General features: G+C 39.5%; 2 protein-coding genes across 2 annotated transcripts; one reads left to right on the forward strand and one right to left on the reverse strand.

The window, feature by feature from the left end:
- The first annotated feature begins 1449 nt into the window (after positions 1-1449).
- On the forward strand, positions 1450-2801 carry LOC145066995 (uncharacterized). Its single transcript, XM_079014227.1, has 2 exons — positions 1450-2409; positions 2490-2801. The coding sequence occupies exons 1-2, from the start codon at positions 1450-1452 to the stop codon at positions 2799-2801; spliced, it is 1272 nt and encodes a 423-aa protein (XP_078870353.1).
- An 8288-nt stretch (positions 2802-11089) lies between these two features.
- On the reverse strand, positions 11090-11976 carry LOC145066997 (uncharacterized). The gene is made up of 3 exons (XM_079014228.1): positions 11646-11976; positions 11391-11554; positions 11090-11296 (listed from the first exon to the last, which is right to left on the reverse strand). Exons 1-3 carry the CDS (start codon positions 11974-11976, stop codon positions 11090-11092), a joined length of 702 nt encoding a protein of 233 aa, XP_078870354.1.
- Positions 11977-15180: the final 3204 nt, after the last annotated feature.

Genomic DNA, 15180 nt, shown 5'->3' on the forward strand with positions numbered 1-15180 from the left:
CATATTTCATAGAGAACAAATCATATCTATGAGATAGAAGAAAGTGAATATACATTCACACATATAACAACAAAATATACACATAACACGTATTTCGTATAAAATACTTCATAATTATGCATTAGAAGAAATTGACTACACACTCACTTGATCAGAAGATGATCAGACAGCACTACGGCTTGTAGAAGTAGTATTCTTTGGTAGATCTGGAAGATCTTCACAAAAACCGGGCTCCTCGCGGGCAGAGCTTCGGCTCGGAAATTTTACTTCTCGGGATCTTCGGGGCTTCGGGACTTGCTTCGGGTCTCGGGAATGATACCAGGGCTTCGGGATAATTCTTGAACGAAAAACGAGGTAAAACAGGAGAGAGAGAAGAGAAAAGGAGCAAAAAGGTCGTCTGCCCTCACATCCTTTATATAGGGGCAGAAACCTCGCATTACGATGGGCGTAATGCTCAGCACCACGGGGCGTACGCTTCGGATCATCACTACTTACATACTTCCGAGCACTCGAGTTCAAGGCGGGTCATGCTTCGCTGTACGCTGGGCATACAACTCTACGCTCCGAGTAACCCGGATCGGATTGCTGACTCCTTCGGATAACTATCCGATTTAAAGATTAAATAATAAATATTAATTATTTAAAAACTTCGGAAATTCATATCCTCTTCATAAGAACTCCGTTTTGGATGTTCTTTATATCCACGCGTAGGTGAGACTATGCTCTACAACTTTCGTTTAGACCCCGTCGGCTAATTTTGACTTTATTTTTTATTATTTATTTTTAGTAGGTCAGGACATGAAAACTCCATTATAAAATCATAATTTCTTCGTCTGACGTCTGTTTTCGCCTGTCTTTTTATCGTTTCACTACTATTAACGAGATCTTCGATTTTCGTTTAGATTGATTCGGCTAAAAACTGCTCGATCGCAAATCGAGTATTCGGGCTGCATACTGCTAAGTCGAAACTTCGAAAAATCATAACTTCCTCATACGAAGTCAGATTTGGACGATCTTTTTATTCATGATCTCGGTTTAACGAACTCTACAACATTTGTTTAGATCACTAAGGCTAAATATCTCTTTAACGTAAATTTCATTTTTTACGTCATTCAACGTTGTCGGTTCTGTCGCGAAACTTCGACAGGTCATAACTTCTTCGTTATAACTCAGATATTAGCATTCTTTATATCTTCGGAATCCTTGTTTCGAGCACTACAACTTTATGTAAAGATATCGAGCTTATCTCACACTTTAATTTTGACGCTCATTTTATTCTTAATTCATTAAATTATAGTAATTAAGAAAATAAACACATAATTCACATAATACTCAAATATTTCATCATTAATACTTCAAAAAGAGTTACACGGGTTAACCTAGACTATTACATCAACGAAAATGCCTAGCCTGGAAACGCGGGCGTTACATTCAGCCACTTCTCACGCGATGGGAGGTAACCATGGAGGGAATCCACCTCCAAATCCACCACCCGAGCAAACTCTTCGCCAATGGGCAAGGCAGGAGGTTACACAACAACCTCTTTGCATTACATATCCAGCTGCCACCAAATTAGAACTAAAATCCGGACTCATCCACTTACTCCCTACCTTTAGAGGCTTGGAAAATGAAGATCTCCACAAGTTTCTAACAGAATTCCATGTTGTGTGTGTTGGGATGAAACCACATAATGTCACGGAATATCAAATCAAGCTTAGGGCATTCCCCTTCGCAGTGCAAGATGCAACTAAAGACTGGCTCTATGACCTCTCACCGAGGACGGTAACTACTTGGGTAGATCTTGTGAGGTTGTTTTTGGATAAATACTTTCCCAAGATGAAAGCTTTAGCCATGCGGAGGGAAATCATTGGAATTAAGCAACATAAGAGAGAAGCTTTTCACACATATTGGGAAAGGTTCAAGAAACTTTGTGCCTGTTGTCCCAAACATGGAATTACCGAGTACCAACTCCTCCAATACTTCATTGAAGGCATGAATCCAATGGAAAGAAGGCTTCTTAATGCTTCAAGTGGCGGATCTTTACCCGACAAGACTCCAACTGAAATCCACAACCTAATCAAGAACAAGGCTGAAGATTCTAAGCATTCAAGCCATGATGAAGAATGGTACACAGATACACCCCGAGGTGTGAAGGAAGTCCAAACTCCACAAATTGAAGCTCAATTGTCTGAGCTTACGAAAGTGGTAATGATGCTAGCTAAAGATAAAGGTGTGCATCCCACACCCCGCCCTTGTGGTATTTGCACTCAAGTGGGACACCCAACTGACATGTGCCCACAACTTCAAGAAGAAGATTATGAAGAAGCAAAAGCCATGAGGGCCATTCTGGATCAAATCAAAGAGGAAACGATCAACCACGAGGTGACCAAAGATGGAACAACAATCAAGGTTGGGGAGGAAATCACCAGAGAAGCTATCAACCACATCAATACCAACAAAGACCACCTTTTCCACCACAAAAATTTCAGCCAAGGCAGCCACAACACCCTCCTCAACAAGCGGGTTCATCAAGTATGTCCTTAGAGGACATAGTGAAGAGTTTGGCAACTAGTACACAAGCTTTCCAGCAAGAAACAAAAGCAAGCATAAAGAACTTAGAGCAACAAGTTTCACAGCTTGCTACTTGCGTAAGCAAACTAGAATCTCAAGGAAAGTTGTCCGCCCAAACTGAAACGAACCCAAGGCACAACGTGTGTGTCATCACATTGAGAGGCGGAAAGAGCTACAATGATCCAAAAGTATCGGTTGATCAAGAGGAAGAAGAAATAATGGTCGAATAGGAAACCAAAGAAGAGAAGGAGAAGGATAAAACAACCGAAAAGAAGTCCTTCGTTACTGAATCTAAAGCCACACCCGCTCCATTTCCTGAAAGATTAAAGAGCACGAAGAAAGAACGGGAGGAGAGTGAGATCATGCAAATGTTCAAAAAGGTTCAAATCAACATCCCACTCCACGAGGCCATCAAGAAAGTACCTAGATAGGCAAGGTTCCTTAAGGATCTTTTTGTATCTAAAAAGAAATTGAAAGGAAACCAAATCGTAAAAGTTGGGGAGAATGTATCCGTGATTTTGCAAAAGAGGATGCCCGCGAAGTGCACGGACCCCGGTATCTTTACCATGCCATGCAAATTGGAGAATATTTAAGTACCTCGAGTCATGCTTGATCTAGGTGCATCTATAAATGTTCTACCATATTCCATTTTTAAATCAATTGGTGTAGGAACATTGAGCAAAACCGGTGTGATTATCCAACTTGTTGACTGGTCATTAGTACACCCGAAAGGTGTACTAGAGGACGTGTTAGTGCAAGTCAATGAATTTGTTTTCCCGGCTGATTTTTATGTTCTATATATTGGAGATGATGACTCTCCAAGTTCAAGTTCCATACTTTTGGTAGACCTTTTCTTAAAGTTTCTAAAACAAAATTGATGTCTACAACGGAACTTTAAGTATGGAATTTGATGGTGAAGTTATCAATTTCAATGTTCATGAAGCAAAATATGTTCCTTTCAATGTTCAATCTGTTAATTTTGTGAATATGATCCAGCCATTGGCTGAAAAGAGCTTAAACTTGACTACCCATGATCTTATGGAGTTAGTCTTGTCACAAAAATTAGACAGGGACAAAGCCAAAGAACTTGCAAAGGAATGCGGCATAAACGAGGAGGTGATGGACATTTTGAAGTTCAAGGATGATAAGCACATGGGGATTGATGGAAGAGAAGTAGAATTACCCACAACAAAATCCAAATCTACCTTACCGGTGGAACAAGCACAAGATTCGGGAGTAAAAACTCCACCGGACCCTTTAAAGATAATACATGTTGAGAAGGAGAGCACTCAACCGGTCATCAACTCAAATAAACTATCGAAGAAGTAAGAGAAGCAGTTGATAACCCTGCTTAATAAATACTAAAGAAGGATCAAGTGGACAGCCTCCGATATTAAGGGTTTAAGTCCTTTTTGGTTTGTACGCAAAAAGAAAGCCAAAGAAATGGTGAATGTCTCATTGAAGGAGGTGGCGAGAAGGTTGATGTGTTGGAAAGGCCCACCTACTTAGAACAAAGCAAATTCAGGGCCACGTCGAGCCAAAGACTTTAAAAAAGGGCAGCACTGCTAAGCCAAAAACCGCTCGAACTAAAAATCGAGTTTCGGGCCGTGCACTTCTAAGCTAAATCTTAGAAAATTCATAACTTTCTCATACGAAGTCAGATTTGGGCGTTCTTTTTTTGTATGTTCTTGGTTTAACATATACTACAACTTTCGTTTAGATTGCTAAGGCTAAAAGTCGCTCCATCGTAAATTTACTATTTATGTTTCCCGGTGTCGTGCCGGTTTTGCCGTAAAACTTCGACGGGCTATAACTTCTTCGTTATAACTCGGAGTTCGGCGTTCTTTATATGTACGGAAAACTTGATATATATTCTACAACTTGGTTAAGACTATTTATTATAAATAATCTTTTGCCGAAAATTCGTTTTCGACACTTATTGCCTCTAAATTGACTAGCCCGGATCTACGGGCGTTACAATTATCTCCCCCTTAGGATGATTACGTCTCAAAATCATCAACGAAACTGGATTGTATAATGACTCCATACGTTATCTCTTCATTCTAGGTAATAACTATAACTTCTATGTTGCTTTGAACGAGTATCTAACTCTTGGACTCCTTGACTACAAGCGGTGCTCGGTCTTGCACCTGCTTGTTAGACTTTCAATCATGACCTTCGTGTCACAACCTCATTCTTTATCAAGGACTCCTTCTTCTTCTTAACAAACTTGGTTTAAGTTGGACGCTACATCAAACTTGGTTCTCTGAACCATGTAAGCTACTCATCGTAGTCGGACTCAATGTGATATGACCACTAGGGTCGTAATAACAATTGTCTTCTTAGTCACTACCAAAACGATGGTAACGACATTCTTGAATAAAACGGTATCAATTACTAGCTTCTTGGTAACCTTGTGACTTTCCCTGATCCAAGTGTGAGTCCTGTGCTTCCGGTAGTATAGGCCTCTACTACCATTCACACCTACTCATACCCGTTCCAAGTATTATCTCGTAGTTTTCCAAGTCATTATCACAAAAAAAAAAACAATTTTAACACATAAAATGTGTCCAAACAATCAGAAAAATTTCCCCTAGACTCTACTAGGACTTCTTCTATGTGTATCTTCATTCATCAATTCTGCTTCAACTTGGTTGGTGGTGGAAATTCCATACAATGGGATAAATTCTTTGACTATACCAAAAGTTCTTTCTTTTTGCTAATCGAAAGTGTACTTCTCCCGTACTAGACGTATTTATTTATTAGACACATTCTAAAGGCAAGATACCTCTCTTACGATATCTTCCAACAAGCGTCATTCACTATCGCAAGCCTCCTCATTTCCTCCATTTACTCAATTCGCTACGAGCCTTCACCATGATGTTACATTCACGGAAGCATGCATTCAGTGCATCGAGACGAGAATATAGATAGGGAAGATTTTAGACGCATAATCCTCTTTCTTATTTCGAAAAGTTACATGTCAGTTCTAATACCGTAATTAAACATTTAGAAATCTGAACACATAAAATTTACAGATCCGGTCGGCAACAGACCATAGATCCGATCATATAATACATATCATAAATCATTTAGCACATAAAAGCATGTTAGGAATTTTCCCTAAATAAGCTAGTGCTTGTGTCTATTCAGGTGTATTACCTAAATTTTATTAGACACACTCCTCACAATCATTGCTTTGCATTCTAAGTTTAAGTCTAGAAATAAATCCATATTCCTAGTTCGCTCAAACTAATGCTCTGATACCAACTGTGACATCCCCATTTTCACGGCCAAAAAAGACCAATTTTGTTTATGCTTTATAAAAATCAGAGTATCTCTTTTTAAGAAAAACGTTGCGGAATTTGTTCCCAGAAAAACATGATAATTACATTATCAAAGCATTTCCGAAGAAAAGTATTTTTAATCTTTTTAAAACATTTGGGATGTCATCGTCAATATAGAAACATAAGCATAAACAGAACTTACATTCATTATCACTAGTGATTTATATCTCCTTAATCTCTCAGTGTAATGTGACTTCATATCAACACCTGTGATATAAATAAACTGAGTGGGTCAGGTTGGGAAACCTGGTGAGTACATAGGGATTTCAATCCCACAATGTTATATCATATATATAATTTAGAACTCACAAATGATACAATTTCACCACATATGTATAATCAACTCTTATCCCACCCCACCGATCCTCACAACGAGACTATCCATACTCTCAAACCTAGGATTAACTGTTTTACCTAATCCATACTCCCGGACCAGAAATGAACGGCTTTACCTAATCCATACTCTCAGATTAATTACGAATGGTTATGCCTAATCCATACTCTCGGACTAGGGACGAATGACTAATCCATACTCTCGGATTAATGATGAATGGTTATGCCTAATCCATACTCTCGGACTAGGGACGAATGACTAATCCATACTCTCGGATTAATGACAAATGGTTATGCCTAATCCATACTCTCAGACTAGGGATGAATGACTATGTCTTAATCCATACTCCCGGACTAACGACAACTGACTATGTCTTAATCCATACCCCCGAATTAATGACAGCTGACTATGTCCAATCCATACTCTCGGACTAGGGACAATGATTGTGTCTAATCCATGCTCCCGGATAAATGACATATACTAAAGTTCTATTCTCTGAGAATAACTCACTTGTACTCATAAGAAAATACTACCCAATATTCCTCATAATTAATTTAGTTCTACTCTTTATCCTAAATTATCATATATAATCATGTATGTTCTTTAACACGTATCAATACCACTAGGGTTTAGTTCAGTATTTATCGAGACTAATTTAATAGTCTAGCTGTTATTATTATTATATAAGCGTTAAACAACACTATATAACTCATAATAATAGCCCAGTTAATTATTTTAAGGTCCTAATAATGTTACTTTAAGTAATTAGAAGCTATATTAAAAATAGTGTAGGCGTAGCTCACTTACAGCAGGTTTTTCGCAAAACCGGGCTTCGCTGGAGCAGCGTTACCGAGCCGAAAGGCTCTTTTCTCGGGACTCCGGGAGCCTCGGGGCTTCCTTCGGGTGCTAGGGGGTTTACCTAGGCTTTTAGGGGGGTTAGGGAGCTTAGAGAGAGAGAGTATAGAGAGAGAGAAAGAAGAGGGTTGAGGGTGAGGAAATGAGGGAACCCGGGACCTCTATTTATAGGGGTGCTGACTGATGAACTCGCCGAGTAGGAGGACATACTCGCCGAGTTGGGGCATGTGGCAGCCTTCTGGTGGTGTCACGTGTCCAATTCTGGTGGTGCCACGTCCCCCCTATCGCGTATCAGCCTTCAAACTTAGAAAAATCATAACTCTCGCATACGAGATCCATTTTCAATGTTCTTTATATCCACGCGTAGGTAAAAACAAGATCTACAACTTTCATTTAGACTCCGTTGGCTGATTCTCGACCGATCTCAAATTTAACAGTAGGAGGAGTTTAGACTGCTAAATGACCGCGAAGAATTCATAACTCCTTCATACGGAATCCGTTTTCATCTATCTTTTTACCATTGAGTTCCTATTAATGAGATCTTCAACTCTCATTTAGTTCGCGTAAGCCAAAAACCGCTCGAACTAAAAATCGAGTTTCGGGTCGTGCATTGCTAAGCCAAATCTTAGAAAATTCATAACTTCCTCATACGAAGTCAGATTTGGGCGTTCTTTTTTGTATGTTCTTTGTTTAACATTTACTACAACTTTCGTTTAGATTGCTAAGGCTAAAAGTCACTCCATCGTAAATTTACTATTTACGCTTCCCGGTGTCGTGTCGGTTTTGCCGTAAAACTTCGACGGGCTATAACTTCTTCGTTATAACTCGGATTTCGGCGTTCTTTATATGTACGGAAACCTTGAGACATATTCTAAAACTTGGTTAAGACTATTTATTATAAATAATATTTTGCCAAAAATTCGTTTTTGACACTTATTGCCTCTAAATTGACTAGCCCGGATCTACGGGCGTTACATGTTGTTTTATTGAAAATCTAAAAGCAGGCTAATCACACATGAACACACCTCCCGAAGCTACTTGTGCAAAACAAAAAGTGAGAAAATCGTCAACATTGGAGAATAACAGTAGATATGAGTCAATTTTTGGGACATATGACTGGTCTTATGAGTAGTAAATGCTCAATTGAACTCAAAATGCCAAATTCAAAAATTCATAAAAAGAATACAAAATTTCAATGTCTCGAGCCTTCAAGCGCTCTAAAAAGTCCTTTCTACTCATTCCCTTTTATATACCCTGCTTGGGAACATATTTCCAACTATACCTACAGGTCTTTGCATGTTAACTTCAGTCCCCCGAAAAATGTCTAGAAGCCCTCATAGTAATAGACCATGAGATGTCCCACAATAGAAAACTCAAGGATGAAAATATAAAGAAATAGGCCTAGCAAATAAATTTATAAGAGTGTTATATGTTATCTTTATTTTGTTTTGTATATATATGTAAAAAATATATTATTAAGTTAATCTGTGACATTTGGGACTCGAACAAGTAAACTCTGAGGGGTGTTCTACACCTAATCGTCTAAAGCTAAATTGTTTGGTACTGATTGGGTTGAAAGTTCGCTACACGGGTTCCATAGAAAGTTATGAACTTAATAATAACAAATAAAGCTAATTTGTGGACTTTGAGGTTCGAGCAAGTAAACCCGAGAGATCTTTTTAAATCTAACACACTAAGGTCATTTGATTTGGATGTGTTGGTTGAAAACCCGTTACACGGATTTCAAAGAAAGCCATAATCTTTTTTTGTAGGAAAATGTAATTAGGAATTTTGTACATATTTGTGTTTATAGTTAATTGAATAATATGTTTAGGAAAAATGCTTGGCTGTCAAAAGATTCCTTTGGACTTGGATTTGAACTTATGACATTAGGACTGAATGTTAACTACTTTGACTGGTGTAAGTGGTTTGAAATTTGTAACCAATCTGGTTAAATATTAGGGAATTTTTAGAAGATATTTTTTAGAAAAATATTGTTGTTAATCAAAAAATAGCTGGAGTCAATCATTGTTATATTTTGTGAAACAAGATGATTGAGCATGTTTTGTCACATACAATTTCACGAGAGTAAGACCATAATTTGTTCCATGCATTGACTTGACGCTATTAAGAGGGAACAAGTGTTGTAATCTTTGATTCTGTTGAGTTGCATTAGGGAGTAGCTAAAGTCTTATATCTATTGTTATATAATATTTTGAGACTAAAGCCAAGTTTACTCAAGCCATGACAGGTACATTCTCAACTACACTACAAAAATGAGGTTAATTGGACTGGATCTCTTTCATGCTTGTTTTGGTTATTGCATTAATTTTTGAAAGTTTGAATTTGATTTTTATTCATTTTCTTTTATTTTCCCCGATCTAAATTTTTCTTCCTCTTTCTTGGGGACAAGAAAGGTTCAAGCTTGGGGAGATTTGTTAGGTGCATTTCATGCACCCATTTTGTAGCTTTATTCCATAAAAGTGCATTGCATTTATGTTTAAACTCATGCATTTTGCATGTTTTTAGGGATTTTTCATAAGGAAATTTCATTCACACATTTTTGTGATATTTCAAGGACTTTTGGAGGTAGGATATTGTTGGAGGAGGTAAATAAGAGTTGCGGACAAAATTTCGGGACTTGCGGAGCACCGAGGAGCAAGATATCACAGAAATAAAGATTTTGGTTTTACAGAGATTTACACGGCCGTGTAAATGGAAGCCTTGTGTTTACACGCCCGTGCAAACGTAGATTTCTGTGCAGTGTATTTTTGCGTTTACGCGGGCACGTAAACGACAGTGTTAATTTACGCGGGTCGTGTAAACATAAAAGCGGGTTTTAAAGCAGTTTTTCACCATTTTTTAATGGGAGAACCGATTTTTTTTAAAGGGGAGTCAATTTTGGGAGCAGAGAAGGCGATTTTCTGGAGGATTTTGGAGTTGATTAACACCTGGGAACATTTGATTTTATTTTGTAAGAACTTTAATTTCATTTTCTAGATTTGTGATCTTGTTCTAGTCATAAGTGGCTAGAACCCTAGATTCTCCAACTTTATGTCTTGACTTCTAGTTGTGATTTCAATCATATGACTTGATGTTTTCTTTCAATTTTCTATCTAGTGAATTTGATTTTGTTTTAATCGAATGTTTGATTCTTATTGGCCATTTGAATTAGGGTTAGATCATTCAAGTTTTCTAATTGCAAAATCCGTAATTGTTTTGTAAATTGGACTAGGTAACAAGCACTAAACTGATTTCTATGGAATGAATTAATGTAAATCTTATGCACATATTCTTATGCTCCGTGAACTTATGAGGTGTATTGAGTGTTGTTGGGAACATTCACATAAAGTTTAATTCAATCTTTCAACCTAATTCTAAGAGTTTGTTTAGATTAGATTGGTAAGGTTAGGATTAATCAAAGAGCTTATTTTGGTTAATCAATGTGGTGAATGGGAGGTGCTAGAGCTTGTTAGCGTTTCCAAGTACCAATTTAGATAGAATTGAACAAATATCATTTCATCCTTGGAATCACATTGTTAATTTGTCTTGCATGGAGTTGGAGTCCTTACAAATCTTGAATCTACTTCATTTAATCAATCATTTACGTATTGCTTTATTCTATTGTTTAAATCATTGCTTATAAATTCCCCCCATTCTATGACCATTTTTGTACCTTACGCAAAACGGTATAAGCACTTGTCTCGTGTCTCTGTGGGTCGACCATGCTTACCTTGTATTACATTTATAATGCAAAGTAACAGTGTTTTGGAGTCATTTTGTACCCCTTTATTTGTTGGTTTAAGCACGCCTAACACCTAACAACTAAAAAGAATAACAGTGTCTAATATAGAATGTGCAAAGAGACAACTTTAGTATTTGTAAAAACACATAACTTAAAATAGCCTAATCATGACATTGAGCCATTCACACCCATTTCCATGTAACAAATCTTTTCTTCTACCGTCATCTTAAAAAACGATCAGGTGTGGAATTGATCTTTGCTAAATATGTCAATCGCCTTAATTCGTTGTTTGGCATTGATATTTGCCATGTGTTGTATATCTTTGATAACGTTATCTATCATATCACATGCTTCCTTATTTTCTTGCCTTCCTACATTGTATATTGTTTCAATAAGTTTCTCACCAACCTCCTTGAAAGTCTCTTTCATTTCTTTCGCCGCTTCCTTATAAGAGCTTTCAGTGTCATCAGTTGGAGGTCTTTTGCGTTTACTATTGACACGAGCAGTTTGTTGTGTCTCTTCAACAATATCTTCTAACCCTTCCCCCATCAACAAATGAGTTTCTTTGTGTCTCTTCAATCATATATTCTCCAAGATCAGTAGATCCATTACCAGCAACTCTATCCTTACCAAAGATTTCACACAGGTTATCGAATTGCGGAAATGGTTTATCTCGAAAACACGCAACACCTTTATGACTCTATAAGAATGGAAAAAATTAATTGGTCACTATTTATTTACAATATGTTTTAATGATGCCAAATCTACTACAAACATAATCATTATAGTTCCTTTGTGAACTCATCCCAAACTTCAGCATCTGCGGTAACACAACATTTATTCGTATCCCAACCAAATTCACTCGTGTTTGTTCCATATATCATGTTGTGCATGATGTTGAAATGATTTTTCCATGTCTTCGTCATCGATTTAATATGAGGCCATGCTTTTAAACCCGAGTTACAGAGACTTACATTTTGTAATTGTTGCATCGCCTTCAAATAACCGGGTTTGAATCCGTTGTCGGCACCACTATACTTTTCGGATACATGTAACTCGAACAATGTTTCAATAAACCTTGCATCCTCTTTAGTAGTCCATGTATGTTTGTTTCGCCCCGTCATGCCTACAAAAAAAATTACATAATAAATGCTTGAAATAATAATTCAACCATTAAACATAATATTATCACACCTCATAATGAATACAAAATTGTAACGTCCCAAAATTCAAGACTAAAAATTTCTTTTAATAAAATATTACTTAAAGTAAAATCATCATTTCAAAACATAAACAGAGTATTAGTTTTCAAAACACATGTTCATTATCAGAGTAAAACATTCCCAGGCTGACTAATCTATGGTGTGTGCCATGCGATCATCCCGAGCTCCATCATCTGCTACCGGAAGCACCTGAAACCAAAACTGAAAACCGTAAGCACGAAGCTTAGTGAGTTCCCCAGATACCACATACCATACAAACCATTCATAGCCAAGTACCATACGTAACCGACTTATCCATAATCAAGTAAGGTGCTATGTGCCAAACATAGTCTTGCCATTATGCCACGGGTCGCGCGTGGTCTTCCTGGTCAAGCCTGGGCCGCTCCGTGGGTCTTACAGACAAGTGCCAAGGGCCACCCCCTGGTCTTACAGACATGTGCCAAGGGCCACCCCCTGGTCTTTTATGCAAGTATCACAAAGACAACCGTACATACTACTCTACTTAGCTAAACAGCATACAGTGTGCCAGAAGCCACCTCCTGGTCTTTCATATATAATAGCATACAATGCGCCAGGAGCCACCTCCTGGTCTTTCATACATATTGCCTAGGGCTAACCCCCGGGTCTTCCTGTCATCCATAATAACATACTGTGTGCCAGGAGCCACCCCCCTGGTCTTTCATGCATATTGCCTAGGGCTAACCCCCGGGTCTTCCTATCACCCATAATAACATATAGTGTGCCAGGAGCCCCCCCTGGTCTTTCATGCATATTGCCTAGGGCTAACCCCTGGGTCTTCCTATCATCCATAATAACATACAGTGTGCCAGGATCCACCCCCTGGTCTTTCATGCATATTCTAAATGGGCCGTCATTGGTGCCTTAGACCCATACAAACAGTGAGGAGACTCACCTCGCACTGCTGAACTCTGCTGATAATCCTCTGGTTGCTGACCGACAGCTCTCTGAACTCCTGCTCCACTAGCTCCCCTAGCTACCAATATCAATGCAACACTTAGTCTAACTATCCCCCGAAAGTCAACTAAGTCAACTCTAGTCAACGTCAAAGTCCTAGTCAAAGTCAACCTTCTAGGTCAACCCTACTCGCCGAGTCACCCTATTGACTCGCCGAGTTCATATGTTCAGATTCCTTCTCTTAGCGACTCGACTCGCCGAGTCAGTCCATGACTCGCCGAGTCTACCGATTACCGAGTCCTGAACTGTCCAACTCACCGAGTCTCCATTCGACTCACTGTTTCAAGTCTCAACTCGAAGGGTTTGGGGTTTCGCGACCTGACTCGCCGAGTTCAAGACAATCTTCATCCAACTCGCCGAGTTCATGCCCAACTTCATCCGACTCGACGAGCTGTTCATCCCACTCGTCGAGTTCCTCCTCATCTTCAAGATACTCGCCGAGTCCACTCAAAGGACTCGCCGAGTCCATCCGGTCCTTCATACATGCAGAGGACTTTTGAGTCATGCAGGGACTCAAATCTGTAGATCTACCCTTCCCAAGCCTATTCCTCACGTAAAGTTGCAAACTTTACGTGTAGAGAAGGAGATCTAAGCAAAATACACCACAAACTAGGGTTTAAGGCAAGGAGGCTCCATAATCAACTCAAGGGCTGCTACTTTATGCTTCTCAAGACTATAATATGCTTAGATCTGAAGTAGCAACTTCATATCTGGCTTCTAACTCAAAATAATAACATTATGGCTAAAAAGCCCCAACAACCACACACAGATCTAGGTGCAAAAAGGGTCCAGGAACTAGTTTATTACCTCCAAATGCTCATAATGAACTCACAATCCCAGATCTATAGTCCATTCTTGGTCCTCCAAGTCCCTTCTTCCTTCTCCAAGCTTTAATGCACCTTCCAAGGCAACAAATGGCTCAATCAAAGGATATGACGGCTAGGGTTTGGTATCCAGGGCTAAAGAGGCAGTAAGGAACCCTAGGAAGAAGATTAAGACGTTTATATAGGCTCTAAGTCCCAAATTTAGGGTTTTCCACGCCCAGACCAGACTCGCCGAGTCACCTTGGCCGACTCACCGAGTCGGTCACTTACTCCTCGACCCGGATCCCGCTCGGACTCGCCGAGTTCCTCCTTGGACTCGCCGAGTCACCCCTAAAAATTAGGGTTTTCTTTCCTTTCTTGGCCTCCAAAACTTTGGGTGTTACAAATCTCCCCCACTTACACTAAACTTCGTCCTCGAAGTTTGCCATGGTCCACTGCCTGCGATCTGCTTTCAAAACCTGCCAATTATCCCAACACCAGCTGCCTACCTTCACTGGTCTTCCACCTGGTCATTCTGACTAACACAAATCCTTGCAGATAATCATTTCGAGTCAACTATGACCCTGATCATTCTGGAAACACAACTTACTCATCCGACAACCTTCTGGTACTCTCCGAGTACTGCAACTGGACCCATAGGGATTCACCCCTTCTTTCCTCACGCGATTCCCTTGCCTTCCCAAGGTGATGCCCCAAAACAACTATCTTCCCTGCCACTGTGAAGATCCTATCTTCACCAAATCCATTACTCCCGCTACTTCCAGTACGGGTCATTATCGCCAGTATCCACTGGGCATTCTTTCTACTATAATTGGTGTTGAGCACCCCACGACCAACTATCTAAATTTCACCATAGACTGCTTACCAGCACTGCTACTGACTGGAATTTCTGCTATTCTTTATCTGCCTTCCGGATGAACTGAGACCACCCTGGTCCCTACCAATCTATCAATATCTGGATGATCGGCCCCCACCGGTCGCTAGCCCCAACTCAACTCCTAGTTGCTCCCAGCGACTTTCGAAGAAACTTCACCAATAACCGCTCAATCCACTCTGCCACTAAATCATACACCTGATACATTCGTTCTAACGAATAGGGACCGATGAATGCTACGAGCCACCCCGTAGTCTTATAACACTTCTACGCTGCCAGCCAACCAAAGCTACGGGCCGCCCCGCAGTCTTATTAAACCAGTGCTACGGGCCACACCGTAGCCTAGCCATACTCACATACGATTGCTGTGGGCCACACCGCAGTCTTGCTAATCTAATGCTACGGACCACACCGCAGTCTTACTAATCTAAT

The sequence above is a fragment of the Lactuca serriola genome, chromosome 8, assembly GCF_051521515.1.
Source record: "Lactuca serriola cultivar US96UC23 chromosome 8, Lser_US96UC23_V15, whole genome shotgun sequence".
NCBI classification, from domain to species: Eukaryota; Viridiplantae; Streptophyta; class Magnoliopsida; order Asterales; family Asteraceae; genus Lactuca; species Lactuca serriola.

Bases quoted from the DNA above. Each gene is read 5' to 3' on its own strand.
- LOC145066997 (XM_079014228.1), bottom strand. From the start codon at position 11,976: ATGACGGGGCGAAACAAACATACATGGACTACTAAAGAGGATGCAAGG. The intron at 11,555-11,645 runs AGGAACTATAAT...TTCCATTCTTAT, and splicing joins AGTTTGGGATGAGTTCACAA to AGAGTCATAAAGGTGTTGCG. The intron at 11,297-11,390 runs GTTAGAAGATAT...AGCTCTTATAAG, and splicing joins CATTTGTTGATGGGGGAAGG to GAAGCGGCGAAAGAAATGAA.
- LOC145066995 (XM_079014227.1), top strand. From the start codon at position 1,450: ATGGGAGGTAACCATGGAGGGAATCCACCTCCAAATCCACCACCCGAG. The intron at 2,410-2,489 runs GTTGGGGAGGAA...CAAAAATTTCAG, and splicing joins AAGATGGAACAACAATCAAG to CCAAGGCAGCCACAACACCC.